General features: G+C 41.5%; 2 protein-coding genes across 5 annotated transcripts in view; both read right to left on the bottom strand.

The window, feature by feature from the left end:
* Window positions 1-21,198, bottom strand: part of CDK6 (cyclin dependent kinase 6) — a 233,494-nt gene that overhangs the window by 94,806 nt on the left and 117,490 nt on the right. The window lies entirely within an intron of this gene.
* LOC132496393 (dolichyl-diphosphooligosaccharide--protein glycosyltransferase subunit 4) lies at window positions 5,055-5,301 on the bottom strand. Its single transcript, XM_060108783.1, has one exon. The coding sequence runs from the start codon at window positions 5,246-5,248 to the stop codon at window positions 5,135-5,137; it is 114 nt and encodes a 37-aa protein (XP_059964766.1). The 5' UTR covers window positions 5,249-5,301; the 3' UTR covers window positions 5,055-5,134.

Below are 21,198 nucleotides of genomic sequence, written 5' to 3'. Positions count from 1 at the left end.
TGCAGGTGTAACCACTGGGCCTGACAGCCATACAGGCAGAGAGATAACCACCACTGCAAAAGAAGCCCCTGGCAAGCATATTTCACAGCTCTAATGGTTCAGTATATATCATCATCATCATCATCATTATTATTATTATTACTGGAGACCCCAAGGCTGATCCATCTTTCAAGGGAGCTGTGTTCAGTTGGAGATTTTTCATTTTATTACTCAATTAAAACAGTAACATATGCTTTCTAATCGAGGTCACGAAATTGCCATACTTTGTGTCTGCAAAAGATTTATGAATATTTATATATTACTTTTGCATTTTAAATGGATTCTAAAAGTGGCAAAGGGCATTGTCCCTATCACAGATTTTCATGTTTTACAAACCAGTTGGGAAATATTTTATTTGCAGGCTACACGATCTCATCACTCCTCGACTGCCCCCGCCCCCCGTAGCCCAAGTTTTAAAGACATTGTTTCTCATTTGTCTCCATAAATGAATCTTGTCTTTAAAAAACATTGTTGTTAAATCAAAGAAATAATTGTTGCCATCCTTTATACAGTAATGAAATGTCACTTAAAAGAAGTTTTTGGCTTAGACTTGGTTTTCGAAGCGGCTTCTAAATGACTAAGAACATAACAGCTATCCATGAACTTTAATTATTGCACTATAATTATTAGGAACAACCAGTTACGACTGAGCTTCTCCACACACAGTATAAAGTTAAAACTGTACAAATGAAGCCAAAATATGCACAGCTAAAAGGAATGTTACGGGGGGGCCTCTCTCAGTGAACAAAGCAAGCTCAGTCTGGCTCTTTTTCCCTCGCGCTACCACATCCTCACATCGTTAGTTGGAAAATTCCTGATATATGCTGTAATTTTTTTGTGCTTTTTTCTCCCCCCAGTACACTTGGGGCTTTAATGTCCAGATGCCATTTTCCCCCTTATCTGTCCCTGTTTGGTGCTGTGCCAGCTATGGTCAACAATTACTACAGCCGAAGAAGAAAATACAGTACACTCCCTGGCAACTGGTATAGCCTCGCAGGAAATACCAAATAAAAACTTGATTATGTATTGTTTAACCATTTTGTTTGCCTGTAGGCCACCCCGTCGTCGGTGTAATTCAGACGAGCATGCTTCATCTGGACGGTCTGTGCGCTGCACCATTGTTCCCAGAGTCTGTCACGCACAATCACTGGCTTCAGCCTGTGGCCCTCTAAATGAAAGGAGCAGATTTGTGGCAGCTTTCCAACCCGCATTCCTTTTAATTAGTCAACTTGTGGCCCAATGTTATAATAGATAAGTAACCTCTTAATATTCATGTAATTAATTGATTTTTTTCATTCAGTTATAAACCTTTGCATGTGGGGAGAAAGCTTTTTTCCTATATGGGTTCTGGTTTATGAAATAAGCATGTTACTATTACAAAGAACATTGGAGGCCATGTTTCAGTGATTCTCCATGAGGACAGCTCCAGAAACTGCAGTGTGCCCATACCTATATTTTAAGCATATTGTTTTTGCGTTTAAAATAGCAACTGAAATCTTTCTTATGCATACATTTGATATATGCAAGATGAGTAACCTTGCCAACTTCATCTGGGCTGAGAAGCCTCCCTTCCATTTTAACTGATAAACTAGTTTACCATCGGAAGATGGAGAGCTTACACTTGTTTAAGATCCCTTGTAAAAAGCAAGGCTGACATTTAAAGTGGCCAACAGTTCTCAAAGTGCTAGGAAGACTGTCTGATCTAGATCTGGAATAAGTCAATAATTAAACTGCTGATGCTGTTAGCTACCAGCACATGATGAACCCTTAAAAAGATAGGTTGCTTCCTATAAATATTAATAATGTCCATTGGTAACAGGAATAAGAATGGCTTTTAAAGCTCAGTGTTTAAGTTCTTTCACCTAAGTTTCTCAGATAAAGGCAGTAATGACATTTTTACTTCTGTTAGAGCCTCGTGGACAAAATACACGTGGGTGAAATACAAATGTACCACATCCTCTTGGTATCACTTCTCATGCAGTTTATGAGACATATACAAAGTCACTTCAATGACTCATTCATTTGTTCATACAGATACTAACGTACCTACTATGTGACAAGCGCTGGATCCCGGCTATAAAGATGATGTGAAGATTACTGAAGATACCAACTCTGCTCGCAAAAGCTCACAGTTGAGCAGGGGAGGCAGACAGGTAACTATCAGTTGCATAAGTTCCTGCACCGGGTAGAGGTACATGATTTAAGAGCCTGGCTTCAAATCCTGGCTCCTCTTGTGGGAGCTATATCACTTGGCTAAATATATTAGCCTCTCCATGCCTTTGTTTCCTTACCTGCAAAATGGGAAATTAATAGCACCTATTTCACAGGACACCTGGAGAATCATATGAGATAAGGTCTAAAAAGTACTTTGCAAGTGCTGGTTTCATAAATTTTGGTCCGGGAAGATCCCACATGCCACAGAGCAACTGAGCCTGTGTGCCACAACTGCTGAGCCCATGCTCTGGAGCCCACGAGCCACAACTTACTGAGACCTGTGTGCCTAGAGCCCGTGCTCCGCGGCAGGAGAGGCCACCGCACCGCAGCAAGGAGTGGCCCCCGCCGCTTGCCGCAACTAGAGAAAGCCCACGCACAGCAACGAAGACCCAACGCAGCCATAGATAAAGAAACAAATATATATATATATAAAAGCTGCAATGATCAGGCTGCCTCGGGAGGAGGACCTACCAACCTACAGCAGTGAGGGGAGGAGAAGCAGGAGGAATAATTTTAAATGAGTCAAATGAAGCAGACAGGGAGAGAAATCTGGGATAAGTCCCAGGTTTCTGGCCTGGGTGACAGGGTGGATGGTGGGGCCATCGACCTGAATGGGGACCCAAAAGGCAAATGTCACTCGCAAGCTTGATATTTGTGAAGACGTCCACTTGCATATGCAGGTCTGGGGCTCAAGGGAATGGACTGAGTTGGAAAGAAGATGCGCTCTCTTCCTCCGGGATCATCCCTAGGAAGTAGAGGAGATCGCTGAGCGAGAGAGCACATGTAGGACAGAAGCCGGGGGAAGGCAGAGGAGGGCACTCTGCAAAGAGGAGTGAGACAGGTAGGATGGAAAGCAGGAAACTCTGTGTCACAGAAGCCCAGGTGGATATTTATAAGAAGTAAAGAAGAGAGAAGCAGATGTGTACTGGATGATGCTAAGCAAGATAAGGGCTTTAAATATCTACTGCAGTAGCACGGTGGGAGAAGGCTACCTGTAGGAAACTGAAGGGTTAATAGCACCCCGAATGAGGAGCACTCTCGTGCTACCTGAGATGAGAGAAAGTGTGACAAGGTGGAGGAGCAGAGGGTTAGTCAATTGCATTTAGAACAGCTTACTTCTGCAAAAAAAAAAAAAAACCAACAGAAAAACACCATATGCACACATTGCTGGGGCCTTTCCCATGGCCTTGGGCGTGTGTGTGTGTGTGTGTGTGTGTGTGTGTATCTGCAAGTTAGGGGCTCTGGAGCTTAAAACCCATTAGGCACAGTAAATCCACTTCTCATCATAAATAATTCTCAGCGGAACTTCATTTAGTAACGAGTAATAACAGATTTTTAAATAAGTCTCTTTTTATACTACATAATACTTAATGATACTACTACTCATGTCACACACATATTGCAAATCTCAGGATGGGCAAAAATACATTTTAAATGACCTCATAAATCATTACATTATCATTTAAAGTTAAGTAATTAAAGCACAAAATAAGTATTCTCAATTCTCTGAATAAAAATGTCCCATTTTTATGACATGGATGTGTTATGAAAAGAATATGTGTTGAGTGTGAGTGAGTAGGTATACAAGTAACATCTTATTTAACATCTTATTTATCTGGGAAGATGAATGAAGACTTAAATATAACAAAATTTCCCAGATTACTTAAGTTTCTCTCTTCGAGCTCTGAAAATATATCACTTTAATCATTTAAAATTTTTCTTGCTTGTATCCCATTACCAGTTGTCTATTTTCCTGCTGTTATCACTGTCTGTGTTTTTCAGCCTAACTCCCTTCAGAGTCTCTGCTTCTAATATGGACTAGGCCCCTTATTCAAAGCCCTCAAATGGCTTCCTATTATACTTAAGAACACATGCAAACACTTTTTTGAGGACCCCAGAGAGGGACCGGGGACTACCTCCCTGATCTCAGCCTTGATCCCTCTCCGGCCCACTCACTCTGCATCAGCCACAGTGACCTTGCTTTCTTTGGACAGTCCACACTCCCTCCTGCCAGAGGGCCTGTGAATTCACCATCCCCTCTGCCCGGAATGCTCCGTTCCACATCTTAGCCTCGTTCTGCCTCTCACTTCCTTAATAAGACACCTTCTCTGACCACCCTGCTTCTTGTAAATACATGTCTGGTCTGTCATACTTTATTCCCTCACAGTGCCTCAAACCTGCAATTACAATCGGCCCTCCGTTCTGCATCTGTGGATACGGTGGGTGACTGTACTATGTATTTTATACAAGGGACTTGAGCATCCGTGGATTTTGGTATCCACGGTGGTGATGGTGGCGGGGCCGGGGCGGGGGGGTGGACCTGCGAACAGTTCCCGCGAGGATACGGAGGGATGACTGTGTATAATGGTTTTACTTGTGTATCCCATTCATCTTCCCCACAGGAGTGAGATTTTTATCTGTCTAATCAATTTCTACACTCTCAATTCAGTGCCTGTACAGCAGAAATCATATAGCAAAAATTTAAGAAATCATTTTAAATAAGAACATGAGTCTACACAAGAGCCCACAGAGGTGACAGCAAGGCTCTAGGGATTTTATAGCTATTCGGGTGCTCGGAGCCCTGCTCCCCGCTGTGTTCTTTTTTTGGGGGGGGACCACAAAAAACATCTATATTTTTATATTGGGGGGAGGGAGTAGAAAATAAAGTAGCCCTATGCTGGGCCCTATTCACTGGCAGCTTCTTGTTCCATAAGGTTAACGAAGACTTTGAGGAAATAAAAGTTGTTTGGAAAAATCCAGGTGTAGTTGCTTTGTATGTTGTGATCGGTAGAAGGGATGAAGTGAAGTGTGAAGGCCCCTCACACCCTCCATCTTGCCTCAGACTATGTCCTGGAACCCTGGGGCAGAGAAAGCGCCACTTTCATTCCTGCTTCTTGGGATTGTTGACGGCCACGTAGTGATAGAGAACGACAAGCAGGAAGAGCGACACGCCCAGCATGTTGGCGAAGATGGCGAGCTGCACGTCCGTGATCATGCTGATCAGCAGGGCTCGGCTCCGACACGGTCTGCGGACTAGCTCGAGGTAGGAGCCCCCCCTCCCTGTGCTCTTTTAGGCTCCTTCTAATTCTGTCCTCTTGCCTCCTTAGCCCTCTGTGCCCCCAGTGTTTTTCATTTCCTTGCTGTAAAGAAATGTTGTTTTTATCACATAAATATGCCTAAATAATATAATATTTTGTATTACTTGTTTCTGAAGTTTATAAAATTTCGTATACTTTATAACTATCTTCGATTTTTTTTTTTACTCAATACTGTTTCTAAGATTCACCCATGTTATTGCCTACAGCAATAGTTCATTCATTTTCATTTTTACTGCTGGATAATGCTACTGTGTGAATATACCAAGTCGATTTAACCATTCTTTTGTCTGTGAACATTTGGGTTGTCTCAGTTTTTTGCTATTACACACAATGCTGCTATGAATATTCCTGAATGTGACTCTTGGTGCACATGTGCACGAATTTCTCTGAAGTATGTAACTAGGCATGGAATTGCAAGGTTTCACGGTATGAGCATGCTGAACTACACAGTTAATGTCATATCATTTTCCAAAGTAGTGTACCACTTTACACTCTCACTGTCAGAGGATCAAAATTTGGGGTGTTTCTTGAAAAATCACAGAGTTGGTATTTGGTAAGTATTTTTAAAATCCAACCTAACATTCTCCATCTTTTAACCGGTGAGTTTTGTACATTTACTGTGATTAACAATTTATTTGGACATGTTTACCAATTTACGTATTCACCATTCTTTCTTGCATCTCAGACATTCCTTTTAAGATAGTTTTGTTCTTTTTGAAGTATGTCCCTTAGAAGTTCCTTTAGTGACAAGGTGGAGGTAAACTCTCTTGGTTTTTATCTGAAAATGTCTTTACCTCATGAGTGTATTCTGTATTTAGAATCTACATATACACATTAATAGTAATAAAATATCTGGAATAGTAGTGGTATTTTCACTACAATGTCCTATCAGCACCAAGAGCAGAACAGCATATTCACCAAGCAATCAACCATCTCCGCAGTTTCTGGTCCACACTAATGACGCTAGGCATGCTTAGCAAAGAGTCATTGTTACGAATCTCAAGGAGCTCTGAGCAGCATGAAAAAAATGGAAGTCACATGAAACGTAAATAGAGAGTGAAAGCCTTCACGTAAAGGCTGAATTGGGTGGCTTCAGAAATGTGATGGGAGTTCAGAGCAGGAAGTGTCTTAAGAGAGCTGGATCCCAGTGAGATCAGGTTGCAGAAGCTCCTGAATTACATTTCCACACAACACTGCTCCTGTGGCCAAGCCACACCTTTACTTTGAATTCAAGAAAAGGCAGAGTACATTTTCTTCAGAAATTGTATCATGGTTTAATCAGAATCCTGAATCAGGCACGAGGTAGGTAAGAGCAATACTAAGACAAATGTTCTTTAAAAAAACCTAAATTAGAGAGTAAGCAATTGTATAAAATGCCACACACAAATTCCATGAATGGCAGATTGAATGTACAGATTGAGTTATTCACTTATGTACCAACTCCTTTTGTGAATGGGGGGCATTCCTGCGTGGCTTTGTAAAACAAAACAAGACAGTGCAGGTTATACAAGGGCTGGGCTGAAAGCCTCAGGAATTTCTTTTAACTAATATTTTTGAAAGGTTAACAGCTGGAAGAGTTCTTATGTGACACATCTTAAGCAGACTATGGGAAAGAAGTGTGTGTTATTTGTGACATTAATTACTAATCCGTGGTTGGTACAATGAGTCACTTATTGACCGGGGAAGAATCTAACCTATTTGGGAAATGAAACTTTCTGAATATTAACTACTGAGCACCTACACCCAAGAGATAGTGATAACTGGAATACAAAATGGTTTAGTCTAAAAAGGCCCATTTTGACTACAGTAAGGAAAGGAATTTACTTTCATAATTTAGGAATGTTGGTTTTCAGTCATCTACCTTCCTCTCTATAGAGATTAAATACAGAACATGTCCTTCCTGAGAAAATTTTTTCTTATCTTTCTAGAGTCTGTCCTACAGGTGGTAAAGAAGAAAAGTACAATCATGTAGGTTTGTGCTTCACGGTCAAAACTCAGTTTCTCTTCTCTACCCTCTACCTGCCTGGCAGGTGAAAGTAAGCAGCTTGTAAGAACTGAAAAAAACAGCATTGGATTTCTGGGACTCCGCAATCTCACACTGAGAGAGAGAGAGAGAGAATGCCTGGAAGCTAGAGGGTTTACACTGTCTCTGCAGTTCGTTCACAATAACACATGCACCCATTCTTAGTCTCTTAGTAAAAATTCTGCAACTGTTTGGATTTGCATATTCAATTTCTTGTATTCAAGGACCAGGTACGTGTATACTGTTAGAAAGAATATATTTTAACTTCAGCACTGTTTAAAAAATGCTGATAGTGGAAAGAAAGATTTCCTCAACATACTCATTTCAGGAGTATTAGAAACATTCTCCCTTGTGAGAAACAGATAATAATGAAAAAGGAGAGAATGGTCTCCCTGAGATGTTAGTAACCTAAACTATAATATGAGTGGTCCCTAGGTAATAACTGGTTAGTAGTAGGAAAATGGTTTAATTAGTTATACCCATTTCTGTGCCTGTCTTCATGTTTACGTGCAAAGATGAATCCTACTACTATGTAATTCTGTTATAGAACTACATCAAGTACTAATTCTTTTCACGTATGAATTTATTTAATTCCCACAACAATCCTATAAGGTAGGTGCGGTTGTTTTGAGAAATAATGTTTCTCATTTTAACAAATAAGAAACAAAGAGAAGCCTAAAGAATTTATTTAAGTTCATAAAGCTTGTTAAGTAGGTTCCAGAATCTGTCCCTTTAGACAATGGGCTGTGCTGTACACTGCTTCTTGAATGAAGCAAGATTTTTGGAAAAAAAGTCTCGCTGCCTGTAGTTGAAAATGGTAGAAGAGAAAAAGGAATATTCCAGGAACACCTGAATCAATTTAAGACTTCAAAACCAAGGTTGCCAAGAAGGAAGAGAGAAACAAGGGAAGAAATTCTAAAACAGGATCAATGGAGTCACTGTTTAAAGAAAAGAAAGAACTTATTCTCTTGGGAGGGTGTGAACTATTTATTCACCAATACCTGATGAGATATAGAAAACACACACACACGATAAACCAATGCAACATAAAAAAGAACTCCAGGCATACGATGTTTAAATTCTGAAATTCTGGTATCTTCTCGAATGCTTCCAATTTAACATCTAGCCTCAAGAAAGTGACAATGTTCTTTTAAGAGAAACAGCCATTATCAAGTGTATGATATTTGGGAGGAGGTGGACACATGGTGGTGATGGCTAAATTTTAATTTAATTTTACACCTTTATTTATGGACCTCTTTCTTTCAAACCCTGCTTTGACTTTCTGACGTTGAAAACTGAAAAGTAAATCCATGGTACCATTTTTTTTGAAATGAATGAACAAGCTGGACCAAGAGAATGAAGAAGGAGGTAAACCGAGACCACACAAATTTGCCCGTAATGAGGATATATTACATTTAAAATGGACACAAAGATCTTAAAAGCACATCATCATTAGCAACTACTATTTAGTGAGCATAATATATGTGATGTCCGGTTTCTTCACTCAAGGTGCTTGTTGTCTAATGAAAAGAGTAAATAACGGCATTTTGTGGCCATTTACATTACATAACCCTCATTAGGGTTTGGTCACATAATGACCACATGTGAGGTATATAATTTGCCAACTTTAGCAAAAGCTGGATTATGGGGATGAAAAAGGAGAAACAGAAAGACAGGTGGCTGATTAGATACACTATAACCATGTTATTGGGTCTTTCAGCCCAATAAGCTAAAGCACGTATCATTTAAATCCTGATGAAAAGATGTATTTTTAGAAAAAGGCTCTGTTTGTAAATGAAAAAAGCCATTTTATGATAGATTCATCTTAATTACAATTGGGAGAAATATTAAACCATTGGAAAATTTCTGATTCACACAACTACTAGTGAGATGTCTCATACAGATTCTACATTACACCATCTATTCCATTTTGAATGGAAATGTTCATCACATCAAGAAAAATTACCATATATATTTATACCACTGCCAACAAAAATAGTAATGATTACATCGATATCGGCTGCTATGTCTTGAGTTATGTGTCTACATTATTATCCACAACAGTGTAATACGAAGAGAATTATGACCACAGATATTTATTCAATTTAAATGAACATTATTTCTTTTTTTCCCATAGGTAAATTTCATATCAGACTTTGGCCTGTGATGTGTTTTTCTTACTTTTCTCTATATCTCCATTTATAGTTTCTATCTCTTCTCTTTCCTGCCTTCACTCAGCCCCTCATCATATATCTCTTTTAAAACAGCCTCCACTCTGTTCTCCCTGCCAGCAATTTCTTAATTTATGCCAAAGCCTCCTATCAATTCATTCATCACATTGCATTAGAGTGATCTTTTGAAAAAAGAAAATGAAGCCTTAAAAACAGAGAAAGATGGGCTTCCCTGGTGGCGCAGTGGTTGAGAGTCCGCCTGCCGATGCAGGGGACACGGGTTCGTGCCCCGGTCCGGGAAGATCCCACATGCCGCGGAGCGGCTGGGTCCGTGAGCCATGGCTGCTGAGCCTGCGCGTCCGGAGCCTGTGCTCCGCAACGGGAGAGGCCACAACAGTGAGAGGCCCGCATACAGCAAAAAAAAAAAAAAAAAAACAAAGAAAGAGTTTGATCATGTTCTCCCAAGACACCCTGCGCATCAACCCACGTACTTCTCACTTTTTTGTGCATGTGTTCTGCTCTTTCCCAATTCTGTACCTAGAGGGCACCTTTCTCTTTTGCTTGCCAGGCAAACTCCTCCTCGTTCTTGAAGGCCTGGCTCAAAAATCACCTCCCCTGTGAAGCATTCCCTGACCCTCCCATGTCTAACAATGCTTGCCTCCTGATTCACCTAGGTTTATTTGGTTAGAATAGAGAAGTAGAGGCAACTTCAGATTTATGCATACATATGTTTTTAAAAGTAAGTAGTAGTACTTTAAAAAACACACGTAAGTATATTAATAACTAATAAATATATTAGCTAGCTACAGGCATACCTCATTTTATTGCGCTTCACAGATACTGCATTTTTTTTTTAACAAACTGAAGGTTTGTGGCAACCCTGAGTTGAGCAAGTCTTATTGGCACCATTTTTCCAACAGCATTTGCTCACGTCATGTCTCTGTCACATTTTGGTAATTCTCAAAGTATTTCAAACCTTTTCATCATTATTATATTTGTTATGTGATCGGTGATCTTTGATGTTACTAGTGACAAAGATTATGACTCACTGAAGGCTCAAGGTGTTGGTTAGCATTTTTTAGCAATGAATTATTTGTTTGTTTTTTGGCCATGCCGTATGGCTTGCGAGATCTTAGTTCCCCGACCAGGGATCGAACCTGGGCCACAGCAGTGAAAGCATGAAAGTGCCAAGCCCTAACCACTGGATCGCCAGGGAATTCCCAGGAATGAAGTGTTTTTTAATAAAGGTACGTACATTTTTTTAGACATAATGCTACTGCACACTTAACAACTGCAGTGTAGCGTAAACATAACTTTTAGATGTATTGGGAAACCAAAAAATTTGTGTGACTAGCTTTATTGTAATACTTGCTTTACTGAAGTGGTCTGGAACCAGACCTGCAAAACCTCTGAGATATGCCTGTAATATAAATATTGATATATTACAGTAATATATCTAAATAATATATTAATGAAATTAATGTCCTTTAAAAAGTAATTAGTTTAACAGACTATTTCTTGCTACTTCACTGTTTTAAAAACTGTCCTTAGCTTGACATACCCAATCAAGTTTGCATGTGGAGATGTCACTTGTAGATTATTTGTAGATTGCCAGTGCTCCCCAAATGTTTGCTAATTACTGTTATTAAAGAACCTAAAATATTATATTCCTGGTGACAGTAGGAAGCCTGCATTCTTCGCCTAATCAACATCCCCATAAACTTCTAAAGCTTTCTGCTTTTAACATATGTGGAGCACTAAGGAAAAAAGGCACCATACTGTATAAACTATTTTATTAGAGATCACTGAATATATCTGTGCGCCTCTGACAGGAACCAGGAGCATAAGTTTCTACCTATAGAGTGGCCCTGTTGCCTTGGGGAGTTTCCTAGATCAATGAAGGCCTGTCCTTGTTGGTTGTCAAGGAGCAGACATTCCCTCTCTCCCTAACGCAACCTGATTTTCCTTGGGTAGCAAAAAAAATGCTTACCTGCAATGTGATTGGTCTGTGGGTAGGTATCTGATCCAGTTCTGGGAGTAAGTGAAAAGTAAGTGAAAGTCTGAAGAAAGCTTTTGGAAAAGACTGTCTTCCCTGATCAAAAAGGCAGTGAACCCCTTTTTGGCCCCGGCTCCCTTACTCACTGCTTAGACCACTGTCGTATGAGGATGCAATGCCTGAAGATGCAGCAGTCGTCTTGAGACCACGAGGGAAAACATCATTCACTGAGGAGGGGAGAATGGAATTTTCCTAATAATTGGTTACAGGACTCAAGATGATACCACTGAGCAACTGCACTAATTGCAGAATTATTTATCTCCAGACTTCTTAGGTCAGATTTAAAAATTACTATTATTCAAGATATAACTGATTGAATATTCAGAACCTGTAGCCAAATGCATGTTGACACAAATGAATCCAGAAAAAACCCTGAGGTTCCGGTTTTGGTGATTACTAATAATAAAACTAAAGAAAGGAAAATGAAGCAGAATTGCCTGGGCCAGGAGAAGCTAATGAGTGACACTTTGGTCATGTTATGTTTCTGCTGCCCATGGGACATCAGGTGGTGACGTGAAGGGAAAAGCGGGATTGAGGGTCTGATGCTCAGAGGGGACCCTGGGCCCAGCTGACAACTGGGAGGTGTCTGCACAGACGTGAGAGTTCAAGTGGTGGACCTGGGTGAGATCTGTGAAAGGGCTGAGGTGGGAACATTCAGGATGCTTTCTTGGTGGGGAAGAGGATTGGGAAGGGCCAGCAAAGGTGATCACCAGAGACACTGAGAAGAGAGGAGGCAGAGAGCTCAGTCACGTTCTGTTAAGAGGCGAGGAGGGAAAGCGAAATCCTTTGGGAGAACAATTTGGCATTATCAGAGTTTGAAGTGTGCATGCTCATTAAAACAGCAATGAAATACCACTACACACTTACTAGAAGGGCCAAGATCTAACACACTGACAACACCAAATGCTGATGAGGATGTGCAGCAACAGGAACTCTCTCACTCACTGCTGAGGGTGGTGATAGTACAAAATAGTACAGCCACTCTGGAAGACAGTTAGGGAGTTTCTTATAAAACTGAACATAAACAAAGAGAAAAAATGTGCATACTCTTTACTTTTTGTCTTGGTAATGCCCTTTCTTGAAACTTATCCTACAAAAGTATTAGTATTTGGGTGAAAAGATATAAGCCCAGGATGTTCACTGTAGCCCCAAAAGAGAAACTCCCCAAAGGTCCATCCCAGGAGACTAGGTAAAACTATTACGTATATTCACACCATGAAGGTGTGACGCCATCAGGGACGTCCCCAAAGATTATATTTTGATTTACTATAACATTATTAAAGAAAGTTCAAACGTGAAGATGCTTTTCTCACTTCAATGGATTGTTTACTCAATATTGTCAAAATCCTAAATGTTGTGCTACATTTTTAACCTCAACATGCCAGTAAAAGCCATGATGATAGTGGCCAATTTGTGTTCAGGTACAAAAGGAACATGTGAGTCTCTATTTTTCCTGGGTGGTAACACTTTTAAATTCACAATGGGGCTTCCCTGGTGGCGCAGTGGTTAAGAATCCGCCTGCCAATGCAGGGGACACGGGTTCAATCCCTGCTCCAGGAAGATCCCACAGGCCGTGGAGCAACTAAGCCTGTGCAACACAACTACTGAGCCCGCATGCTTAGAGCCCGTGCTCCGCAACAAGAGAAACCATTGCACTGAGAAACACACACACCACAACGAAGACTAGCTCCCACTGGCCGCAACTAGAGAAAGCCCGTGCACGGCAATGAAGGCCCAATGCAGCCAAAAATAAAGAAATTAATTAATTAAGAAAAAAATAAGTTCACAATGGACTATTTTGCCTTTTTTTTTTTTTTTTACTACCTTTGTATGTAAGAACCAGTAAGAACTAGAGTGGTCAGAGAGAATAAGTAGTTTTACATGATATATATAATCTTGGAAAGGCTTCAGAAAATGAATTTTAATCTATTAAATTTTAGTTTCGATTGCAGAGGCTACTTTTGAAAAACCTTGCCATACGCCCATCTGCAAAGTACTTGATTGTTTATCTATTTTACACATTAGTTTTTTTTAACTTAGTTTTTTTAACTTGCACAGTTTTTTTAACTTACAGTTTTTTAACTTACAAAGTTTTTTTTTTTTTTTTTTTTTTTTTTTTTTTGTGGTACACGGGCCTCTCACTGTTGTGGCCTCTCCCTCTGCGGAGCACAGGCTCCGGACGCGCAGGCTCAGCGGCCATGGCTCACGGGCCCAGCCGCTCTGCGGCATGTGGGATCTTCCCGGACCGGGGCACGAACCCATGTCTCCTGCATCGGCAGGCGGACTCTCAACCACTGCGCCACCAGGGAAGCCCACAAAGTTTTTTTTTTAACTTACACATTTTTTTAGAACACAAAGTCTAATTTTTACTATAACTCATTAAAAATTTTCCTCAATTTAAGTTATTACTGATAGATTAGTTGTTTAACATTATAAGTGGTTGTGACTAGAACCACCATCTTTGAGATGTAGCCCACTCAGACAACACCCAACCAACCAACTACTTGACAGTCATGCATCTGAGTAAAAGCAGTGAAATGTTCTTTTTTCAGAATATCATTTAAATATAAACACAGGATTTAGCAATGAAAGTGATTAATAAAACAAGTTTTGTTCCTGACACTGAAATTTCAAAATGGATGCAGATACAGGCTGTAGTGACACCTTTCAGGAAAGCCGATGTTTGGGGGGAAGCATCCCTTTCTCAGTCTCACTCAGTATCCCCACCCAAGCCAGCCTCCCTCTACCTCCTCTACGCAGAAACCTCTTATTTCATCTCTCTCACACACACACACACACACACACTACAAACACTCACAGAGCAATACCACATGCCTGTGTCTTGCTACCTTAAGTGCTACAGCGAATATTACAATGTTATTCTTTTTAAAATAGATGGCAGGGCTTCTCTGGTGGCACAGTGGTTGAGAGTCCGCCTGCCGATGCAGGGGACACGGGTGCTTGCCCCGGTCCGGGAAGATCCCACATACCGCGAAGCGGCTGGGCCCATGAGCCATGGCCGCTGAGCCTGTGTGTCCGGAGCCTGTGCTCCGCAATGGGAGAGGCCACAACAGTGAGAGGCCCACGTACAGAAAAAATAAATAAATAAAAATAAAAATAAAATAGATGGCAAACCCATGGGGACACTATCATATGATAGCTACTATATTAGAGGCAAATCAAAGATACACAGAAGAAGTGCCTAACTTTATCCTAGAGAGTCAGGCTGACTTCTGGGAGGAAGTGGTATTTGCCCTGAGTCTTGAAGATTGAGTAGGAGTTTGTTAGGCTGAAAAGGGGAAAGGCAGTGTAAGCAGAGAGAAGATCTAATGGCCTAGAGGTACAAAATCCAATGGCATATCCCTTCAAGCAAGAGGAAGGAGGTCTGGAGTGGCAAGAGCATGGGTGTGTGGGGGTGGGTTTGAGGTGGGTGGGAGAGAAGGGATGGAGAGAAAGGTGAGGAACAGACTGCTGCAACCCACAGCTCAGAGTACAGAGACTTTTTAACCTGTGGGCAATGGGGAGTCAGTGGCAATTTTTACTTCTTCATCTCCCCAAGCCGGCTGGTTTCCCACGGTTGGTCCATGCTACAAGGCCCCTCCCACAGCTCCTTTCAATAAGCCAGTCTTGTCTTTCCAGGAAAAAGAAAATCTGCTTTTCTGACGAGCTGTAGTCCTCATCTTTCATCCACTCTGGAAAAATGGGATTTTATAGTCCAGTAAAGACATTTTCATGAGTATATATGAAGACCCTCATTTCTGGAACTTATTTCATATTCTTCATAGGAACTTTTTCCATTCTTTAGAAAGTTTTAGTTGTAATTTTTCTCATCTGCTTTTTCTAAACTAGTAAAAGCTAGTTTTCTGGAACTAGGTTACAGACCAACTTTGGCCCATTTAACAAGGTCAGACTGTTTATTCTTGACAGAATTCTTTCCCACTGTAAAAAGGTACTTTTAAATGCCACATTCCAAGAGCAGTGCCAGTAAGCCACTGAAGCATATTTTCCCACAAGAACTGATACCATGTGCGGTCCCCACCTCACTGAAATCATCCAGCGTTACATAAGGTGCAGATAGCCGTAGCGTCACCGTGGAATCTATCAACAGTAACAGTGTTCAGAAAACATGTCCATACATTTCAAAGCATCGTGACCTTTAAAAAGTAATTCATCAAAATAAAAACGGTAAAGAAGAAAGGGAAGGATAGCTTTAGAAATTAAAAAAAAAAATTGTTAAATGGCTGAAGAGAAATCTTGTAACTTTATGTTAGTACCCAAACCTAGAAGCAGTAGAGATCTTTCTCCTTTATTTTGGGGTTTTTATGGTTGAGTTGTTAAATTTACAGACCAACTTTTAGATGCTGCCAGCCTTCAAAATAAATATAAGAGCAGTGCTAAAGTCAATTTTCCTACACTTTCCTCTTCCTTCTTTTGGATGTTTCCCTGAGACCTGAAGGTAGATTATTCCTCCAAAGCCAACTGTAAAGTTTAACATTCAAATTTATGAGGGACTTAAAAATCATAAGTATCCTTACAGGTGTTGGGTGCCACAATGTTACTCACCCTGTGTTTCAATCCCTAGAGAAAAGGGAAACAGAAGGTGGTAGCAGCAAGAGGAACCGTTCAGCAGCCCAAAGAGCATCACTGAGAAACACATTCGAAATATCAGTAATAAAGTCAATACAATATGAAAGAAAATCCAGCATGACAAAGCAATTGTATGAAAGTCTGAGCTGGGGCTTCCCCGGTGGCGCAGTGGTTGAGAGTCTGCCTGCCGATGCAGGGGACACGGGCTCGTGCCCCGGTCCGGGAGGATCCCACATACCACGGAGTGGCTGGGCCCGTGAGCCATGGCCGCTGAGCCTGCGCGTCCGGAGCCTGTGCTCCGCAACGGGAGAGGCCACAACAGTGAGAGGCCCGCGTACCGCAAAAAAAAAAAAAAAAGTCTGAGCTGAACTTTTGGAGAGACCTATACAAATTAAGAGAAACATGTACTTAATCTTCTCAAGAACCCAAGTGGACTAAATAAAATGACTAAAAGAAACAATAATGCAGACATTTTCAACCTTTTCCTGTGACATTACGATTCCTTCAAAGATCCCAAAGGTCTTAATTTTTAATTTAAACATACCATATAGAAAATGTTAAGTGCACAAGTTGGGGAGGTGTAGGAAGGCTTGTCATCTCGAATAAGTAGGGATGAAGAACAAGAATTATCTGAAGGTTAGGACTGGCTGCCCAGACAGATATTCAAAGTGTAACTGTTACTCCCTCAGAGCTCCAGTTACTATTAGGGAGTGATGCTGTGGGCAACTGGGAAGATTTAGCTGAAAGCTGAATCTAAAACAAACAAACAAACAAATCTTTAGATGCTTATCAATGATGATGCAATGACCCCCAGCAGCAACATGGAAAAAGCAGAGTTGGAAATTCATTCATTTGTGAAAGTAGGGAGTTGTGAAAGAACTTAAAGAGTACTGAGAAATCTGATGGTGTTAGATGATAAGGAATATGCCTTTATGTGTATGGGGGTGATTTCTGGGTGGGAGTGAGAGTACAGAGGGGTAGGTTGGGGCTGCACTGCAAAACCCCCTCTGCATGCCATGCTACAGAGCTGGAATTCATTCTTTAGGCACTGGAGAATCAGGAGGATTCATTTCATTAATTCACCATGTATTTATCAAGTGCCTACCATGTGCCAGAAAGGCACTGTGGGAAACACAAAAGTAGTACAACATTGGAGTTGCGCAAATAAAAATGGCTATGGCCAATGTAACAGAATTTCAGTGACACATCTCAACTCAGGAACTTGCACTAGGAGACTATTAAAGCCCAAGCAAAATGAAGATACTGCCACCTTTCCCTTCCATACAAGGAAGTAAGCAGTGACGCCTGTAAAAGACGAGAAGCGCACACATCCCAAGAATTAAAGAGGATGTAAAAATCCAAGTTATAGAGACACTGTTTTATATTCAATTCCAGGGACTGTGTCTCATACTCCACTGAATGGACCTAACGGGACACGAGTTAAGGAAATTTAGGGGAGACGGAATTATCTCATTAAACACAGTTTGACAGACTAGTCCCTGACCAAGCACAGAAGGCATATTCCCATAAGAATGTTAAGTGGAAGAGGCAACAAAATTTTTTCCATCTTCTGCATCTCTGAGAAACCCTTCGGCTGCAAAACTTCTTTAAAGCATTTGGTCTCGTCAACCTTAAGACAATAGTTGGTCTTTACACTCAAACTTGGCCTCAAGCTTCTGAATTTTTTTTTTTTTTTTTTTTGCGGTACGCAGGCCTCTCACTGTGGTGGCCTCTCCCTCTGCGGAGCACAGGCTCCGGACGCGCAGGCTCAGCGGCCATGGCTCACGGGCCCAGCCGCTCCGCGGCATGTGGGATCTTCCCAGACCAGGGCACAAACCCGTGTCCCCTGCATCGGCAGGCGGACTCTCAACCAGTGCGCCACCAGGGAAGCCCAAGCTTCTGAAATTTGAATAGCATCACACAGGGTGTCTGTAGGATGGAATGTAAACAACCAGGTGACAACCAGACCCTGTCTATATCATACCTTGATAGGACGTTAGCTGGCTGAACAGATGTATGGAGGAAGAAAAGAACATCCTGTCCTTCCTCTGAGTAAAACATCCTCCAGGCAGTAACGATACAGTTAAACTGTTTTTGTCCAGAACTGATTCTCAACAGTGACAACTTAGGAAGGAGCTAGAATTAGGTGAGTCAAATGAATGACTATCTTTTATAAACAAGGAAAGCAGTTGTTTGATGAACTTCACAAGTATACTTGGAGCAATTAAATACCCACCCGCGCGCGCGCGCGCGCGCGCGCACACACACACACACACACACGGGCACACCTACAGCAGCATCCTGTACTGCATGGAATACATTCTCTTTCTACATGGAAGCAATGCTCGCAGTGGTCAACAGCATTTGCCTTTACTGCAGAGGCAGAGCCAACCTCTCAGATGGCAACTCCAAGTGTGTTGTTTTACTGCCACCGAGAACGCGTAACGGAGCATCTGGATGGGTTTTCCTGTTTGTCTTGGCTCTGGCATTTTCCACGTACCCAGTCCTGGGAATCCGAGAGAAGACGTGTCCTGTCCCCAGCCCTGTGCACCGCCCCATTGTGCACTACTTCCCTCACTGGTGAAAGTGAAAACGAAAGCGGCACAAACACTCCATTGTTAACTAGGAAATATGTACTGGCAACTGGAAGTTTTCACAAAACAGACCTGGTCGTGTCATGGCAAGGAGAGGTCGAGTGGGAAGGGAGTTACAGGAGCCTTTTCGGCTTCTGAGGTGTGTCCTGCACTTGCACTGAGGTGCTGAGGCGACAGGGCTTTGGGTTTTTTCCGTTATACTCGGTTCATGCTCTTGGTTTGATTTACTCAGTACTCACTGGCAGCCTTTGCAGGCTTCTGTGGGAGCAACTCGGCTGCCCAAGCCGGGGCCCAAACTCTGCCAGGTCCCCATAGTAAATACAACACGCACGAAGAGGAAACAAGCATAAACAATTTATTTTCTCCTGTAAAAGATGACATTGTTCTCTGATCTCTGGTCCTGCTTCACTTTGTCAACTTGGTGGTGCCAACTGGGTGCTGTCAAATGAACTATTCCAAACAGAAACAGAGAAAATAAGCACAGACTGCATGATGTGCACATCCGTGGGGCCCACATCCAGGCAGGTTCTGAGCGTAGGGGGCTGGTGACCTCTCTGAGCATCTCACATCCCGGTGTGGGTGAGCAGGGAGGGCTTCCCTGACCCCCAGCCCACGAGGGCTTCGGAGTCACAGGGCCTCATAGAACTCTGTCCCTTTCCTTTATCGCACTTGTCTCTGTTTCTAACTATACATTTCTTTGTGTGACTGTTTGATTAAGATCTGTTTCCCCATTGTGATTATGAGCTCCATGAGAGCAGAGACCTTGTCCGCTTCTCTTCACCATGGTCCCTCAGGTCCATTGACAGTGCTTGGCTCATGGAAAGTGATCAATATTTGCTGACTGACTGCCACAACTCCATTTCATTAATTTTCTACCCCAGGATTATCAAAAAGTTTCTGAATCCACAAGGTTTCTTTAATGTTTACTAAACGCTACCAATGCTGGCATTAGAAGAGGAAACCATCTATTGCCAGAGGCATAAGGAGAAGATGTAAGCAATTTGTTTTTCTGTGATTCTTGTGGTACTAAATAAATGAATGATGTTAAATAAGGCAATTTGGGGAATCTTATCAGTTCCATATAAAAAAATCCCTGAGTGAACTTTTATAATTTGTAGAGCTGTCAAAAGTCTTCCCATGTTCACTATTTACTTGTTATCTTTTGATTATTTCTATAGAGTGGAAAATGTTTTCATATGAAGACATATGTCTTTTAATAGGAAAGATAATATGGAAAAAAAGAACTTTGGCGAAGGGGAATGTAATTCACTCAGTGAGAATTTTACTAAGTCACTGAAAAGACAGGAGAATATTCTCTCTCTTCCATTATGGTACAAAGTGGATTTTTTTCTCCAAACTGTGTGTTAGGCACAGGCATTTGGAGGAAAAATGCTAATTCTCTCCTTTGTCTAATGATTGCATAAAGGCCCTCCAAAAAAAACACTGAAAAGTCACTGTAATACTGTTCACTGCAGAACACAAATTGGTTTACGGCAGGCCAATCCTGGACTTCATCCCAGCATGTGAAGTTACTGAGGCCCCAAAAGGAATGACCTCATTTTAAGGTACAGCCTTCTCTCTATCCACAGGTGGCTTCACAGTGGCTGTCCTGGGGAGTGACTGGCTCTAACTGCACAGGCGTTGGCAATTACATCTGGATATAAAAACGTCAACCCCGGCACTGCTCTGAACGGCCCCCAAAGTGGTCTTATGTCGTACAGCGAGCATAGCACGATGCGTGCGCTGTCGTGAACAGGCACTTGGATGATTTTAAGGGAGCAGATACACACAGGAGTGAATCAAGAGAACACTTGATTTTTCCTAAGAAATGATACATTTACGAGAGGTTCCAGTATTCACAACTGTGGCAAAAGAAGTTTTATTCTGAGGTCTACATAAATAACAGGTTAACCAGGAGGTACAAGTTCATGCCTCAGTGTTCCCCACTGTGTCAAAATATGACATGAGTTAGTTATTTTTTAATCACAATTTTAACAAGACTTAAAACATGTTTCAAAAAAATGGACTGTTGAATATTTGTGGAATCTCTGCATACCCTTTGTAGAACCCAAGAGGTCTGCAGAACCTAGTTTGATACCCTCTAAAGTACTGGATCCCACCGTGGGGAGAAGAGGAAGGGAGAGGGGAGGATGGGCGAGAGCCAGAATATAAACATCAGTACTCTCCAAGCCATTTATAATCTATTTGGTGAATTCAGACTTAACCTGGTTACAAACTGTTCGTCTGAGTCTCAGTTTCCCCACTTTCAAAATGAGATGGTTGGTAAGGAGTTCCCAAACCACCAAATCCAATGGCAACAGTATCACCCTACATGCTGTATGGGTCAGTTCAGGAAAAAAAAAATAGGGATTTTTCATCATAAACAGAGAAGTCAAGACCTGCTCTCTCCCTGAGC

This window comes from Mesoplodon densirostris, chromosome 9 (assembly GCF_025265405.1).
Source record: "Mesoplodon densirostris isolate mMesDen1 chromosome 9, mMesDen1 primary haplotype, whole genome shotgun sequence".
In the NCBI taxonomy this organism is placed as follows: Eukaryota; Metazoa; Chordata; class Mammalia; order Artiodactyla; family Ziphiidae; genus Mesoplodon; species Mesoplodon densirostris.
This window is presented reverse-complemented; position numbering and strand designations above follow the sequence as displayed.